Below are 15,934 nucleotides of genomic sequence, written 5' to 3'. Positions count from 1 at the left end.
TGCAAAATTTCCCAAACATTAGGTGGGAAATGGATGAAACTCTTGAAATATTAGGCGGGAAATTAATTATTATAATTTTTTTATGTTTTTGGTATTTTTAAATTACTTGATATTTTTATTTTTAATGTGTTTTATGATTTTTAATCTCAATCTTTGTCTACAATATATTATAAAAATAAATAAATAAATAAAACTTAAATTTTAAAATTTATATAAAATAATAATAGAATAATAATTAATAAACAATATATACATATTCATTATATCTATTGCATTTTATAGTAAGTTTTTTTTAGTAGTTTAAAAAATTAAAATCATCAAAATAGCATTTTTCTTATCGTGTCGAAACAGGTTACCCGCGTGTCACTTTCATGTAAACCTGTTAAGGACCCGTTATTAACGGGTTATTATCGTGTGACCCGATAATGACCCGATTAGTTATCGTGTTGACCCGAAACCCGTTATTTTCGTGTCGTTTACGTGTCTTGTTAACGGGTCGTGTAATAAATTGCCAGGTCTAGTTGGAGGTGTTGCTCATATAGAAAGATGACGGCTCAATTGGCCGGTAGATAGAGGTGGTGAAACTGAAGACAATATATGTGCAATAGGTGCAATTTAGGAAGAGTATGAAAAATGTGGGTCTCAACAAGTGGTATTAGGCCATCTCTAATGGTTTAGCTAAATGTAGCCACTGTGACATTTTTTAGCTTTTTTAAATATTAGTTTTTTTAATGATAGTGTTGTATTTTTCCACCTCCACGGTACAGGGCTATATGTAAGTGTTTTATTGTTATTTTTATTAAAATACTTGGAAATCAAGTTGGATTAATAATCTGATTTTTTTTTTTTTTTTTGGGTGGAGTTCGTTATATTTTTATGTTTCTTCCTATGGTGGCCAAACAAGATTGAACAGAGATAGGAAGATAAAGAGAGAAAAGGAAGGGAGAAGAGAGATGGGAAGATAGTGGCTCCATTGCTTAGTAGATGGAGTTGGTGAAGTTGGGGACAATCCATAGCACAGCATGTGTATTTGTGTATGGTTGGCCTTATAGCAAATTATCCAAACAATGTCTGGATTAGTAACATTATGTCACAGTGTGACCGTCATGCTTAAAAATTCTCTACATGACCTTCCCGTAAACCTTACATCTAATGCATTAATCGTTACATGATGGTACTTAAAATAAGAAACAAATGAGAGCACACTTTGTTCGTCACCAATAGCCTCGGCAGGAGCAGGATCCTTTCTTGAAATGATGAAATCGACTTGAGTCTCTCAATATGATTTCATGCTCAACAATCATGGAGATGTAGGTAATGGCATTGTGGCAATCACCGCAGACGCGTAAGTTCTTGGTGATCCGGATAGGTTGGCCTGCCGGCGTAGTTAGGATTGCGTAGGCCAGAGCCAACTTCTCACTATGCTCGAAAAGAAGGTCTCCTTTCTCCTCATCATCGACGTCGTGAAGTGCAAAACTTGTCTCGGGAACGTATCCCATGTCTTTGATGCGTTTGATCAATTCTGCAAGTTTCTCATATATTTCTTGAGACATTGGATGAGCCCTATCGCCCACAAAGAATGTTGCGTTGCCTTTCTTACCTTGCACCCAACTGCATCCGGGCCTCTTCTTGATGCCAGTATTTCTCATTAACGATCGGATTCTGGCCACGTCTTTCCAACGTCTGGCATTGGCGTATATGTTCGAAAGCAATGTATATGATCCATCATTCTCTGACTCAATCTCTGATAACCGCTGTGCAGCATATTCACCTAGTTCAACATTTCCATGCGTCCTGCACGCACTGAGCAAGGCCACCCATACAATTGGGGTTGGTTGCATAGGCATGTCTTTGATCATCTTCAACGCGTCGTCCAAACGGCCAGCACGACCCAAGAGGTCAACCATACAAGCATAGTGTTCAGCCCCAGGAACAATCCCAAAATCCTGGCTCATGCTGTTGAAGTACCTTGTTCCTTCATCGACCATTCCAGAATGGCTGCAAGCATACAGGACAACAACTAAAGTTACACCATCAGGCACCAGCCCCAGACTCATCATCCCACCAAAAACTTGTAGGGCTTCTTCACCACGACCGTGCATTCCATAGCCCGTCATAAGTGAAGTCCAAGAAACAGCATTTCTTTGTTGCATGTAATCAAACACAACTCTAGCAGCATCAATGTCTCCGGATTTTGAATACATATCAACGAGGCAATTGGCCACAAACAGCTTCCCAGAATCACACTGATTGCGTACTATAAAAGCATGAATTTGTTTACCGGACCTCAGTGCCCCCAGACGAGCACAGGCCATCAGGGCACAAGATATAGTAAAAGCATTTGGTTTTAGAGGGCAATCCTTTCTCAGCATCTGATAGAATAGTTCTAATGCCTCATTAGCTTCCCCATGCTGTGCATACCCACCGATCATCACAGTCCAAGTCGCCACATTCCTTGTCTTTGGTTCAATATTATCAAACATCATTCGAGCAACTTTGGGACTCTTGCATTTGGTATACATGTCAATCAGACCATTAATTACCATCGTATCATTTCCAGGGTCATTTCCTTCTAAATCCAGGATCCATTTTATTGCATAACAATGGGTTTCTTTTCCTTGAATCAATGCTCCAGCAGAGGCACACCCTGAAAGAAGAGACACAAGAGTAACAATGTTTGGCTTGGAGCTACAAGCCTGCATTTTCCGAAAAACATCCAGCGCTTCATAAGCATGTCCCCTCTGAGCATACCCTGCAATGACAGCACTCCAAGTGACAACATTCAACTCAATATTTTCCTCCCCCATCTTCTCAAACAAACCAATGGCATCCTCATATTTACCAATCTGAGAATACCCGGTAACCATTGCATTCCATGAAACAACATCCTTTACCTTCATCCTATCAAATACCTTGCGTGCCTCTTCCATCATCTCACACTTAGCATACATATCAACCACGGCATTACCCACAAAAACATCTTCAAATAAACCATTTCTAATAGCATAACCATGAATCTGCTTACCCCACATCGGCTTACCATCTGAAGCACAAGCAGGAAGAACATTAACTATACTAACAGCATCTGGGCGCACACTAAAATCACCCATCATCCGATCAAACATTTTAAACACATTACTCGAATCCCCACTTTGAACATAAGCCGCCACAATCGAATTCCACGACACAGCGTCCCCAATCCCCCTTTCAGACAATTCATCGAACACCTTACGGGCATCGTCCAACGCACCGCAGCGGCCATACATAGCAACCAACGCATTGCAAACAAACACATTTGACTCAAACCCATTTGCGAACACAGAGGCATGAACCGACGATCCTCGCCAGAAGGACCGAAGCTCGCCGCAAGCCTTGAGAACAAAGGGGTAAGTATAATGGTCAGGCCGCCACCCAAGCATTTGCATCCGATGGTAGAGATTAAGCACGTCATGAAGTAACCCAGAACCCACGGCGGTCCGTATAAGCACATTCCACCAGAAAACAGTCCACGGGCACGGCACAAGGCGTTGGAGCAACCCCAGGGCTTGTGAGGGAGCATTGCAGGCGACGTAGGCGGCAATGAGATCGGTGGCGGCGTGTGCGAGGCCGCCTTGGACCAGGATACGCTGGTGGAGGAGCTTGGCTTCCGGTAGAGACTTGCATTGCCTTAAAAGTGCCGCCGCAGTGGAGAAGAAGGCTCTGTTGGTGAAGGGTTTTAGAGGCAGTGAGACGCAGAGCATGCTAGAGGGATTTCACTGCATTTTTGGGGTTTTAGCCTTTACTAATCGGAGTTCGTTTTGTTTGGGTGCGGGTTGCCGGGTTTGGACTTTAATTGGACCTAACAACAAGAAATAAACAAGTTTGGGGCGGCCCTAATCATGTTCGTGTCATAATCATGTTGAGCCGTTTAATACGGTTTATATACGGCTTGTGTTTTTTATTAACTCATATAATATGAAAATTACATAACATGTTTTAGTACGTTTATGTAATCGTTTAACGCATTATCTTATGTATCAGCATTTTAATTGGACGTTAAATAACAAGACGAAGCATTACAAGATTTCAATGTGTCAGGTTTTCTTCTAGAAAAGAACTTTTATTATGACGAGAATACTATTGTAACCGTATATCAAGGTAATAGCATAATTTGCTAGCGATATTACCACTATGCCATTCAAGTGTAGGTAAATGTTTGTCGTTAAAGAGAGATTTTTCAAAATGACTTGTCACACTGAAACGTGAAGTAACTAACAGTAACCTCATACTTTTATTTGAAAGTGTTTCTCGTTAAAGATTGAATTAATTCCAACAGATGAGAATTCCAGCTTGTTGAGAAAGTCCAAAGGCAAACATATTAATATGACCGATTCTACAACAATACAAACCACAAGCGTTCATAGCCCTAACCCTTTTTAGAATCCAAACACTACAAAGTACAATTCACTTCACTTGTTAAGCATCATCCTCACAAACTCCTCATAGTTCACCTGGCCATCGCCATCTTCGTCCGCTTCACAGATCATTTCATTCACTTCTTCATCCGTCAGTTTCTCACCAAGATTCGCCATTACATGTCGAAGCTGCACAATTAGGCAGATTGTCCCTGTAAGTTTTCCACTACACACATTCTTCCATACATCATCGAAGAAACAGCAAATTATGATCTTTACCTCAGCAGCAGAAATGAAGCCATTCTGGTCCTTGTCAAAGACCTTGAAAGCTTCTTTGAGTTCCTCATCGGAATCAGTATCCTGCAGAAGTTTTAATTCAACAAACTTTGCGTGTAAGTTCGCACATCCAAACCACAGACAGAAGAGCATACCAAAATTTAATCAAACGAACCAAAACATAACGATACTAACGCTTCCAATTCTTTGATTATTGACACCGATTCCTACTCACGGTCAAGACTCATGAAGCACTTGCACAGTTGCATTTGCTCTTTAGTTATAATTAGAAGCAAGATTAGCAATCACTGTACAGACTTTCTATGTGGATCAAATTAGAACAGAACAATTACACTTCAATCAACGACGGATCAGTTGGAAGACCATTGAATGAAAGAATTACGAGAGTCCTCATTCTCCCTAAGCTCCATATGAAATTTGAACAACCCGAATTCAGTTACTGCAGCGATTTTATGTAAAAATCTTAATGATGAAAGTTATAAACAAGTACGAGTGTTGCACAAAAACGCCGATATTTCATCTGATTCGGCAAAGTACAGCAGATCACTGTCTGAGATTCAAAATACGACACACCAGAATACAATGGGAGGAGATTATATACCTTCATCTTCCTCGCCATCAAATTCAGAAACTCGGAGAAATCGATTGTGCCATTCTGATCAGCATCAACTTCACTGATCATGTCCTGCAATTCAGCCTCAGTGGGATTCTGTCCCAAAGATCTCATCACAGTTCCCAACTCTTTGGTAGTGATGCAACCTATGTCCAAACAAAAACATGAATCAAAACTACTTCTACCTGAAAAATGGGAAGTAGCATAAATGTACTAAACAGAACCCATAAATGTCCTTTTCTTTTTAATTATACAAGACGATATTCTGAATCAATATACTATACAGGAAGAAAGATTCGAACTTGGTGCAAGAGAACGAATATACTGCATAAACTATACGGGAAGAAAGATTCGAACTTGGGTGCAAGAGAACGGATTTACTACATCTACAGACCCAAAACATGCTAATTCACAGATATCGACCTTTCAAGGTTCGGCATGAATCATTCAAAAACACAATCACAAGTGGTGGTTCAAAACTTGATCCATGAACTTTCTAACTACTTCTATACAAAACAAAATTAAACCCAATAATATATACATGATTTATATACATATACATATACATATGTACATATATACACACACATACGAGAAGGTGTAGAAATATATACCATCGCCATCTTTGTCAAAGAGGCAAAAAGCTTCCTTGAACTCGGCGATCTGCTCCTCCGTTAGCTGCTCTGCCATCTTTGGTCTCTGCTCTCAAGATTTTGGCAAAATGTGTGGACTACTTCTTGATCTCGTTGACCGATGAAATTTTCGATCAAAATGTCCCTAAAAATATGCAAGTAGGATCCATTGAGATTCAAGTCTTTGGAAAAATCATTTGTTAATTACTTGTTAGAATTTTAGGGTCTGATCCGACGGTGGAGATCACGCATCTGCTAATTTTTGTACGGCCATGTGATTGCGATTTGCGACCCCATCGCCACTCGCTTACAGCGTACCAGCGGGGATATGTGGGGGCCCACCGGTTCAGCGTGTCCGCGTCTGGTGTAAATGTAGGGACCCCATCGCCATCTTTCATTGGGCTTGTCTCCCAAAAAGCAGTTGTAAATGTAAATTTTATTAAAAGGTGTTCACTAGAAATGGCTTGGAAGAGCTTATTGAAAAAGCATCCAACGGACCAACATACTTCTGAGAAAAGCACTTATAATTTTTTCCATTCCAACTACAACCACAGGTGCTTGATTGTCAAAACACTTTACTCTCTCCCCTCCAAAAACAATCTAAAACATGCTTGCATAAGCTCGATATTTTCTACCAAACATTGGCGGAAGCAGTTTTGGTTCTCTTGAAACATTTTTACCTGTTTTAAAAGCACTTCCAAACAAGAACGAACCAAAAAGTTTGGGTTGCTTTTATGAATTTGTGTGTATAAATTTATATAATTCACGAGAAACCATACAGAAGTGTAACATTGGAAACGATGGTTACAAGCATACAACGATATGCTTAAGATTGAAAGCCTGCAAATTATTCTGAATGCTATCAATAATTGAAATATATCAAGAGATCTCAAGACATTGTATGTATATATCGATGAAACTCTCTCGCTCTCTCAGCTTTACGCACAAAAAGCATAAGCGGAAAGCTCAAATTGTTAGTAGCGCAAAAAGTAAGAACACAAATAATGAGCTGTTGGGTTGTATCTGCAAGTTGAAAAAATTGGCAGAAATGTAGCTAGAGATAATGCATTGCTCGTCTATGGAGGAGTCTGGTTTTTGTACTTGACAGCTAAGGCTGCTGCTCTGTACCACGACGCTGCAGCCATCGCACCTGGGTCTGGAACTGAAGCAAGTACATCTCCGGAGATATAACTTGAACGACCAGCCTGCATAAAACATCACGGCAGAATCAGATCCCCATAAATACAAAATGGCCGCGGAGGATATGACATCTAATTAGGATTCTGAAGGGGACAAAAAGAAGGTAGAAACGAATTAGTTGGACACCTGTGCCTCCATGTTCTTAGTCGACTCAGCTCCATCTAATGCCGCTTCAGATGAGAGTAAAAAAGCAGTCACAGGATCATCACCAGCTTTTAACCTCTGTTTTCAAAACAGATATACCGTAAGCATGAAATTTATGAGCCCACCATAACAAAGGAGAAAAAGAAACTCATAATTAACTGACCTCCTGAAGAACCGTAGATGCTGGAATAAGGGCATCTAACATTGTCCGATAACCAGCACTAGCCCCACCATATTTACTGACTGCAGCAATGGAAGCTTCAAGCGCTTCAGCCCAATTTTTTGACGTGACAACTGATTGGGTGCTTGATTTCAACCGAGTGTAGGCTGCCTTACAAAATATAACATACCTGTTTCAAGAATATAGATGTAACATATCATGTCTGGCTAAATGCAGCAAAAAATTTCTTCAAAATTTCTGTCAAACTTTATTGAAGAAAAGGGGAAGTTGAATACAGGATCCCACTTGTGCCCCCCATTGCTCTTCTGATAGATGATCCAATTTCGTTCACTGTTTCAGTTGCATCATTCAGAGGATAACTGCAAGACGGTAATATATATAAGACCACTAATAAAAACTTGGTCGGGAACCATAAGAAAGAAGACTGAATATCAAACGCACTTTTTCATGTCTTCCAAAACTGTTGTTGCACCTATATACATCTGCAATAGGAAACATAAGATTTAACACGTTAAATGATATGAGCAGGAAATGACAAGATTTAGGAGAGGTACCAGATTTAGCACACATCATATCATCAAAATAGGGATCAAGGCTAGGACTTACTGTTGACCCACAGTCACCATCACCTACTTTGCCATCCCATTCGTTCAAATTGTCCTTAAGTTTTTTAATTGCATTTGCAGCTGCTTCAACGGCCAGCTCAAGAATCTGGCCTTGTTCATTAAGCTGTGCCGGCCGACCTAATGGCTATTGAAATCATACAAAGTCAAACAATACCATTACATGCCAGCCTAACTGTACAAACAAAGGTTTGAACATACCTCATCAGAATTCATTGAATGAGATGGAGGTAATGGAACAGGAATCTTTGCTGGTGGGTGATTGCCTGCAAGGGATAACCACCGAGGTCAACAAAATATTTAGTTTTTGATAAGTATATGTGTTATAAAAGAAGTGTAGTATGTATTAAATGTATTTTAATACAGAAGAAGTACGACTTATTCATGACCCCAATGTCATTAGACTTTCATTAAAGCAATTTCTATTCACGAAGAAAAACAAAGACAAGAAGATACATTCAAGCACCAGAAACAAATACCATCAACACCAACAGGCCAATATGGCGCCTTTGTTGCAGCATCCAGACGTTGCAAAATAGTTTGATCAGCCTTCATGACAGAAATCGAAAAACCTGAAGAAACATAATGTTAAGAATGTGTACATTATTAATATAACTAACACTCTTGTCATGTGGCAGAGGACAAACCTGCCATATCAAGAGAAGTCATAAATGATCCAGTATACACTCTATCCACTGCCAATCCATGTTCCAGCTGCAACTTAGGTACTGCTTTACCAGATGCAATCATCAGCTCCATTCCAGGAGTTGCACCTAACCTGCCATAATGGAAAATAAACACAAGATTACAAATATTTTCTCTTGCACATGATAAAAGTCCCCATAATTGAAATTTTCATCTAATAAATAAAGTAAAAGCTCCAACGTACCCATTGACCATAAGCACCACTCTACAACCCCGAGTAATCGGAACATAATTAGTTTCCTGCAAAGATTAGAAATTAAATATTTTAGAAATTTGGAGCTTGATTCAATAGGTTGTAGGGAAAAAACACTAAACGTAACCTAGTTAAAAAGTAGGTCATCATAAGCATTGGGAAAAAGCTACGTTCATAATAAGAAAGTATAAGGCTATACTGGAGACAATATCTGCTTAAGAACATGAGAAACGATAACATCCACCGGTTGAAGATCAGCTACAGCAGCACCGGGTTCTCCATGCTGTAAAAGTAATCAAGTTTTAGTCACTTTGTCAAAGTATTTAAGAAGTAAATATAAGTACCAAGCCATATGTGCAAAGAGCTGGAAATTACATAAAAAAAAAAAATCAAATGAGGATATGGTTGGAAGAATTTGAGCAGATAATGAGTTCCAATTTATGGTAAGCAAACCAGAAATAGAGTTGATGTTTTAACGTGATTAGAAAACTAGATCTTAATCTCTTGATTTATAATCAAGGTCGCTTATTGAAAGTAACTTACAATTCCAAGACCAAGTTCCATCTTTCCTGGACCCAAACGGTCTGGTGTGACCCGACCAGGCAATGTGCAAATAGATAGTGCAACACCCATTGTTCCAACCATTTCAGATGCTCGTCTGGCTTCTGCAGCAACATCAGCTAGTGAAAGGCCGGCAGCAGCAGCAGCTCCAGCAATCTATTTCACACAGGCATCACAGATTTCAATTAACCATTTCGCCAAAACAATGAAATACTGATATTATTAACAGTTGATACCATGGACCTGGTTCTAATTGGGATGTGAAGACATGGGTGAAAAGGCTTCCAACCCTTCATACACAAAACACCCTATTTCTAACATCCTTCACAATAAGCTTGCATGCATACATGAAATGAAAAATATCTAACACAAAGACAACGTTCAACTGTCTGCATACAATAGTTAAAGACAACATTCCAAATGGAAAGTGTTGAGACAAAAACGAAGAGAGAGGAAGAGAACCTTATGAACAAGAATGGTCCCGGCCAAACCCCTTCGACCAGCTATTCCTCGAGGCGGTGGTAATGCACAATCATCTCCAACAATTACAGTCTGCACCATAAAACGGCAGTCCCATTGTTTTCATTTAAACTAACAATGCTTCAGAGGGTTTGAACTGAAAATATAAAAGGAAATCTGCAAATTAATGCATACCTCTACTTCGTAACCTTCTGATTTTGCTTGCTCTGCAGCTAAACCAAAATTTAAACAGTCCCCAGTATAATTCTGTCAACAACCAGATAGCAACATCTATACATCAGGGCTAACATATATTTATGAAAAGAAAAGAAAAGGCCAAATTCAGAAACCACTGCTTTCCATCTTATATTTATGAAGCTGGGAAGCAATTCCAGAATTTAATATGAATTAAGGTGCAAATTTCCTTTTTTTTATTATTATATTTTGTTTGTACTTTTTACCAGCAATGGTCTTTCAGAATGCTCCAAAACTTATGCCACAGCTATCATTTAGCATCCTGACCATACAGAGAGTAACCCAACAAAGAAACTTCAAGAAAAAGTAGAAATTATACCTTGACAATCAGAAGACAACCTGAAGGACCAGTCACAGCTCGGATGCCCTAAAGTACAATTATATCATATCAGAGTCTCCTCATGTAACAATAGTACATGAATCAATAGGGTTTGGTTCCCTTCCAATTAAAGCTATAAATTGCAGGAGACCATACTGCTAGAATTGAATCAACTTGTGGTGAGGCAAAAACATCCCCACATATAGCCGCAGTTAGCATTCCATCCCCCACAAATCCAGCGTGTGCAGGCTCATGCCCACTTCCACCTCCTGTATCATCAAGGTATTTAAATTAGAAAGCCTCTCTCTGTTAAATAGTTTATAATTCCGTTTCATTCTAATTCCAAAGTCTATAATTGGCATCCACTCGGTCGATGGATTCTAATGATAACTAGAATCTACTTCATCTATCATCAACGCACCTATTGGTTAGACTATTTGATAAGTAATACACTTCAGATTATCTACTTCAGCAATGTACTTTTTTACCTGGTTTTCCCAGGCAGGTTTGACACAATGTAGTTAAAGAACTATTGATTGGACTATTTAACAAGTTAACCCTTTATTGATTGCCCCACATTCAATCACACAACTACTAGGTGAATCTCCGCCTATAAACTCCACGATGTCACACAGTCTGATGCTGATATAATTTTTTTTCTATTTTCAAGTGAAAACACTCTTCGAAATTCTAATACATTAAACAAAGTCCGACGCTAACATAAAAAATTTCTATTTTGAAGTGAAAACACTCTTCTAATTCTAATCCAGTAAACAAAGTCCAACGCCAATATAAATTTTTTCTATTTTGAAGTGAAAACACTCTTGTAAATTCTAATAAGTATACAAATGCAATGCAGGCTTTCATAGGAATCAATCAAAAAGTAATTGCCGGGTATCGAACCTGATATAATCGCAACTTTGTCATACGTCCCACCGGAAACATCAGCACGCAACACAACCTTCACCTGCAATCCCCATTTACGAAAGTCCGAAAATCAAATAAATTAAGTTTACACATAAAGCTACGGCATTGACAAATTAACACAGACGAACAGAGCAGAAGGAAACAAAAAGTACCTGAGGGAAACCATCCAAGTACTGCAGCCCAGGATAAGTTTCGACAAGCCCTTCGATGAATTCAGTCACCACATCTGCAACCACCAATACGAAAAATTCCCAACTCTCTCAGTGAAAGAAAATCAATTTCTCTTGGCATTTCATCTGATTTAACTCGGAAAATACTAAAAATTATATAAAAAAAAATTAATTCAGCGACAATCACAAGGAAGAGCAGAGAATGATCGGAGAAGCAAATGCAAGAGTGAGGGGGAGGAATTGGCGCACCGTTGGGGTCGTTGATGAGCTTCTTGCCGTGAAAAGCCATCGCGATGAATTGACGGAGGAGGATGAAACCCTAGCTATGTATCAGTGGTTTGCACTGAACCGGAGCGAGAGAGAGAGTTTGTGGTATTGGTGGAGTGGGGCTCTCTATATCTGTGTGCTGGGAATATCGATGGATATATATCTACTCTGTGTGTGCGATGAGAGAGAGAGAGACTGAGAGAGCGAGAGAGAGAGAGAGAGAGAGAGAGATCTTTTGCTTTTGATAAAGTAGAGTGGGGCGTGCGGCTTGATGGATGGCTTTTCTTGTCCGGAGCCAGAAATTTTGTTGCCTTGTTTTTATCATTTTGCCCTTCCTTCTTTCCGATAATTACCTCTCTGCCACTCAAAGTTCTATCCACTTTAGCATTATTCACTGAATTTTTTGATCCAACTTCCAATTTGTTCTTTCCGTCTTTTTGGTTTTTGAGCTTTTGTTCCGATAATTATCTTGTTTTCAGTCTTTCTTTTTAAATTAAAATTTGAAAATTTATATGATAACTCAGTTGTTTAAAAGATGAAAACTTAAAAGTGAAAATTCAATTTACAAATGATCTTTTATTACAGTGATGGAAACATATTAAGTTCTTATATAAGGATTTGAGTTCAAATTTTATCGGTGACTTTAAAAGCTCGACGAATTAGTTTTCAGTTTTGAATTTTTAGTTTTCATTTTATAAACGAAAAGAACACCAAACAAAGTGAAATAGGCCCTCGGCTTAAACATTTGCAACAATTTCAAAAGTTTATACTACACGAAGTTGACAAAAAACCCTGAATTTGACATAATAACTAACGATGGTTGGGCACTAACAGAAATTAAAGTTGTCAAAGTCTTGAATTAAATTGAATTGTAAGCTACTAAAGATAGTTAAGTTGTGACAACGAATTGAATGATGAATATGAATAGACTAGCTCGAATATAAATCAAGAACTGTTTCTAAACTTTTCCTTTTTTATTTCTCTCCTCCTAATTATCTATTTAGGATGGTAATTGTCAAAATAATTAACAAATACTTATTGATCAAAGTTCTCAACTTTTTTTTTATGATAAAAAAGTTTTCAACTTGAGAATTGATATCCAACAAAAATAAACTTGAAATTTAATCGGAAAAAAAATATTTAAAGCTTTACTTATCACTTAAATAAATAAAAGAAAAGAAAAAAGTTCGCACCTTGGTTTGCAGAATCCCGAACTGAGAGTGAAGAGTGATGAATGGAGCGCCAATGGAGACGAAGGGGCTCAATGCTAACAGAGAAAGCAAGGCCAATCCGAGCCGCAAAGAGGTAAGATCGCACTTTTTCCCTACAGTTTCAAGCAATCGCAACCGTTAATTGTACAATTTAATTCTGGATTTCCAGATAATCGAGAAGAAGAAGGCCATGGATGCACTGTTAAAAGCAGCTTCTGCTGAAAAGGACCAACTTTCTGCTTTCCCTGCCTTTCGCCGTTACCAAGCAAACGGTACTCTCAATCTCACATCTTATCTGACATGCCACTTTTTTCACAATTCGTTTGAAGATTTTGTTAATTTGCTGCAGTACCTCACATTTTTATGGGAATTGAAACCGAATTCTGTTGCAAATTCATGTTTTTTATTCGTTTGGAAGCATTTCCTTTTCGGGTTTTTCAGGTTTTGTATGAAGTGATGAGATTGTGGTCGTCTCAGTGTAGATGGTTAGGAAGTTTCTTGGTGATAATGCAGTCAGTCTTGCTTGGTTTTCGAGTTCAAATACCTCGAAATTTTATTTGGCAGACGAAAATTCGTGTAATGCTTAACGATAAATTGGATATTTAGGGCTATCTGCATTTTTGGAATCAGGACGCGGGGACAAGCTTTCGTCTTCTGTTAAGCATTACATTCAAAATCTCCTTAAGGTATTTGAAGTAGTCTGTCTGTTGTTCTTTCGTAACTCGGCCAAATTATGCGATGAGCAAGTGCTCTAGTTTGATTTATTTACTCTTTTCGGGCAAAAGTTATTCAAGTTTTGGGAAATGATTAGGCCAATATGGAGGGGCTGTATGGATCTGAGTGGCTGGTGGAAGAGAGGGTGAAGCGCAGGGAGATGGTTGCACCTGAAGCACGTTATATATTTGTACGTGAGGCTTCAAATGCAGGTGCTAGTGAAATGTTAACAATGTCGGAGCAAGAAAGTACCTCAGCTAGTTGTGTGGAGAAGAGGGGGCCCATGGTTGGGTTTGTACATTTTCGATTTGTCATAGAGGAAGAATTGCCTGTACTTTATGTGTATGAATTGCAACTCGAGCCTCGCGTACAAGGGAAAGGTCTGGGAAAGTTCCTAATGCAACTAATTGAGCTAATTGCTCGCAAGGTGCTGATTCTGTCCCATCTCCCATTTTAATCATGTATTTAAAAGCTAGATGGAAAGAGAATGTCTGATGGCTTGATAATATGATTCTTAAAACAACTTATCTGCATTCCATGTTTATTGTTCTTAGTGTCTTCTCAGCAATTAATCTAGCATTTTCCATCTTTGTAGAACCACATGGGTGCTGTCGTTCTAACTGTTCATAAATCAAACTCGGTAGCCATGAATTTCTATTTAAGTAAGATGAGGTAAACTTTTTGCTTGTGTATATTACTCAAAGGACTTAAAACAATGAAACCTGTAAAAGAGTTTTTCATCCATGATGTGTAAGAGTTCTAGTTTTCTAGAGCGACGCTGCTATAAAAGGAAAAGATTTATTTTTTCCTTCATGCTTACCAGCTCTTGCATTTGGAAGAACTGTAGTGCCCTTATACTTTTCTTTTCCATGTAGTGTTAGTAATAAGAGTTATTTTAATAGCAGTATTACTAATAATCTGTGGATCCTAGGAGGGATGTTTATAAGATGCATATGTTATTCATTTTGTTGCAACTATAAAGTAACCGCTGCACAAGGCCACATGATTGACTGGTTTGCTGAAAAACAGACAGACAATTGAAGCTATAAAAACTGTTTTATGTTGTTGAAAACAGAAAGTTTTTCCTTCATTTTTTCATTTTTAAAGTTTAGTTCGTTACGAGATTATGGTGCTTTGTCCCACAAAATTTATAATGATGCTTTTTTATCGAATGATCAGATTTCTTTTGCTTTCAACAGATACATTATATCAACTATATCACCATCACGAGTTGATCCATTGGTAAGGGATTATTAAAGAACTACCTACAGTGGCTGAAATATGGAGAAGACCTGCACCATTTTGTTCACTATATTTTCTTAACAAGTTTATTGTTTGTACAGATATGGATTGAGAAGAGTTATGAAATTCTTTGCAAAGCGTTCAGTAATGAGGCTAAAGCTATCTTGGAGGTATGTGTCTGTTTCAACCAGGTCAGAATAGGCTTGATTTGTAATGGGATACAAGCATTTTCAAAGATATCCTGTTTTAAGCAATAATACTCTGCATTGGATCTTATTCCTGTTGTCTTTGGTGTCCGTTTGCAGGATGGGTTTTGTACTTTGTTTTGTATATACATACGCACTGTCATTCATCTTTTTTTCCTTCTTCATTTGTGACTATGAATATCAGGAACCACTTGAGGAGGTTCATCTGGTTTAACAAGGTGGTAAACTCGACGCTCTTCACCAAAGGGCAGAATCCAGCTATTGAGGTACTGGAGTGGATAATACAGTTCCAGCAGAATGCATTAATTATAGTAATTTAGTTGCTGCAATATGTTCAGGATTATTAATCTTGAACTCACAGAATCACTACCAATCTAGCATAACTTTTCTCTCTTCTGTACAAAACCACCTGCAATTGCACAATGTAGAAAGAAATTATTACGTTTGGTTCTTCTGATCACAGCGTAGTAATTGCATCTCGTGCTCACCAATTGAAGCTATTTGCAATTAGCTAAGTTTGCTGCATAACGGTTGTTTTATGTACGAACAGTCTTATTTTTCTCTGTTCATGCTTCTTCATTCGCTAAGTTTGCTATTAGTGTCGATGCACATTGAGATGAA

The 15,934-nt window shown here is 38.4% G+C and overlaps 4 protein-coding genes across 6 annotated transcripts; 1 reads left to right on the top strand and 3 right to left on the bottom strand.

Moving 5' to 3' along the window:
• Positions 1–954: 954 nt before the first annotated feature.
• LOC103946889 (pentatricopeptide repeat-containing protein At5g16860) lies at positions 955–3,813 on the bottom strand. Its single transcript, XM_009357706.3, has one exon. The coding sequence runs from the start codon at positions 3,738–3,740 to the stop codon at positions 1,215–1,217; it is 2,526 nt and encodes an 841-aa protein (XP_009355981.1). The 5' UTR covers positions 3,741–3,813; the 3' UTR covers positions 955–1,214.
• Positions 3,814–4,247: 434 nt separating this feature from the next.
• Positions 4,248–6,071, bottom strand: LOC103946890 (calmodulin). The gene is made up of 4 exons (XM_009357707.3): positions 5,919–6,071; positions 5,293–5,450; positions 4,674–4,754; positions 4,248–4,583 (listed from the first exon to the last, which is right to left on the bottom strand). The coding sequence occupies exons 1-4, from the start codon at positions 5,992–5,994 to the stop codon at positions 4,449–4,451; spliced, it is 450 nt and encodes a 149-aa protein (XP_009355982.1). The 5' UTR covers positions 5,995–6,071; the 3' UTR covers positions 4,248–4,448.
• A 712-nt stretch (positions 6,072–6,783) lies between these two features.
• LOC103946895 (putative 3,4-dihydroxy-2-butanone kinase) lies at positions 6,784–12,151 on the bottom strand. Of its 2 annotated transcripts, none has more exons than XM_048589099.1 (19): positions 11,923–12,151; positions 11,656–11,819; positions 11,480–11,543; positions 10,733–10,845; positions 10,577–10,624; positions 10,198–10,269; positions 10,006–10,095; positions 9,526–9,699; positions 9,182–9,265; positions 8,974–9,029; positions 8,732–8,862; positions 8,564–8,656; positions 8,286–8,350; positions 8,068–8,211; positions 7,903–7,943; positions 7,737–7,820; positions 7,444–7,630; positions 7,263–7,358; positions 6,784–7,141 (listed from the first exon to the last, which is right to left on the bottom strand). In XM_048589099.1, exons 4-19 carry the CDS (start codon positions 10,793–10,795, stop codon positions 7,013–7,015), a joined length of 1,557 nt encoding a protein of 518 aa, XP_048445056.1. In that variant the 5' UTR covers positions 10,796–10,845; positions 11,480–11,543; positions 11,656–11,819; positions 11,923–12,151; the 3' UTR covers positions 6,784–7,012. The 2 variants fall into 2 exon arrangements, with proteins under 2 accessions (XP_048445056.1, XP_009355991.2); XM_009357716.3 differs by having other exon boundaries at positions 11,656–11,729.
• Positions 12,152–12,986: 835 nt separating this feature from the next.
• Positions 12,987–15,838, top strand: LOC103946893 (N-alpha-acetyltransferase 40). Of its 2 annotated transcripts, none has more exons than XR_007260339.1 (8): positions 12,987–13,245; positions 13,321–13,423; positions 13,758–13,837; positions 13,963–14,292; positions 14,461–14,527; positions 15,065–15,107; positions 15,209–15,277; positions 15,498–15,838. XR_007260339.1 is itself a non-coding variant. In XM_009357714.3 (8 exons), the coding sequence occupies exons 1-8, from the start codon at positions 13,171–13,173 to the stop codon at positions 15,525–15,527; spliced, it is 807 nt and encodes a 268-aa protein (XP_009355989.2). In that variant the 5' UTR covers positions 12,990–13,170; the 3' UTR covers positions 15,528–15,838. The 2 variants fall into 2 exon arrangements, 1 of the variants encoding a protein (XP_009355989.2); XM_009357714.3 differs by having other exon boundaries at positions 12,990–13,245; positions 14,461–14,537.
• The last annotated feature ends 96 nt before the right edge of the window (positions 15,839–15,934 follow it).

The sequence above is a fragment of a genome, unplaced genomic scaffold (assembly GCF_019419815.1).
Source record: "Pyrus x bretschneideri cultivar Hongxiangsu unplaced genomic scaffold, Pyrus_bretschneideri_v1 Contig3, whole genome shotgun sequence".
NCBI classification, from domain to species: domain Eukaryota; kingdom Viridiplantae; phylum Streptophyta; class Magnoliopsida; order Rosales; family Rosaceae; genus Pyrus; species Pyrus x bretschneideri.
The sequence above is the reverse complement of the archived record's forward strand: the minus strand, read 5'-3'. Positions and strand labels throughout refer to the sequence as shown.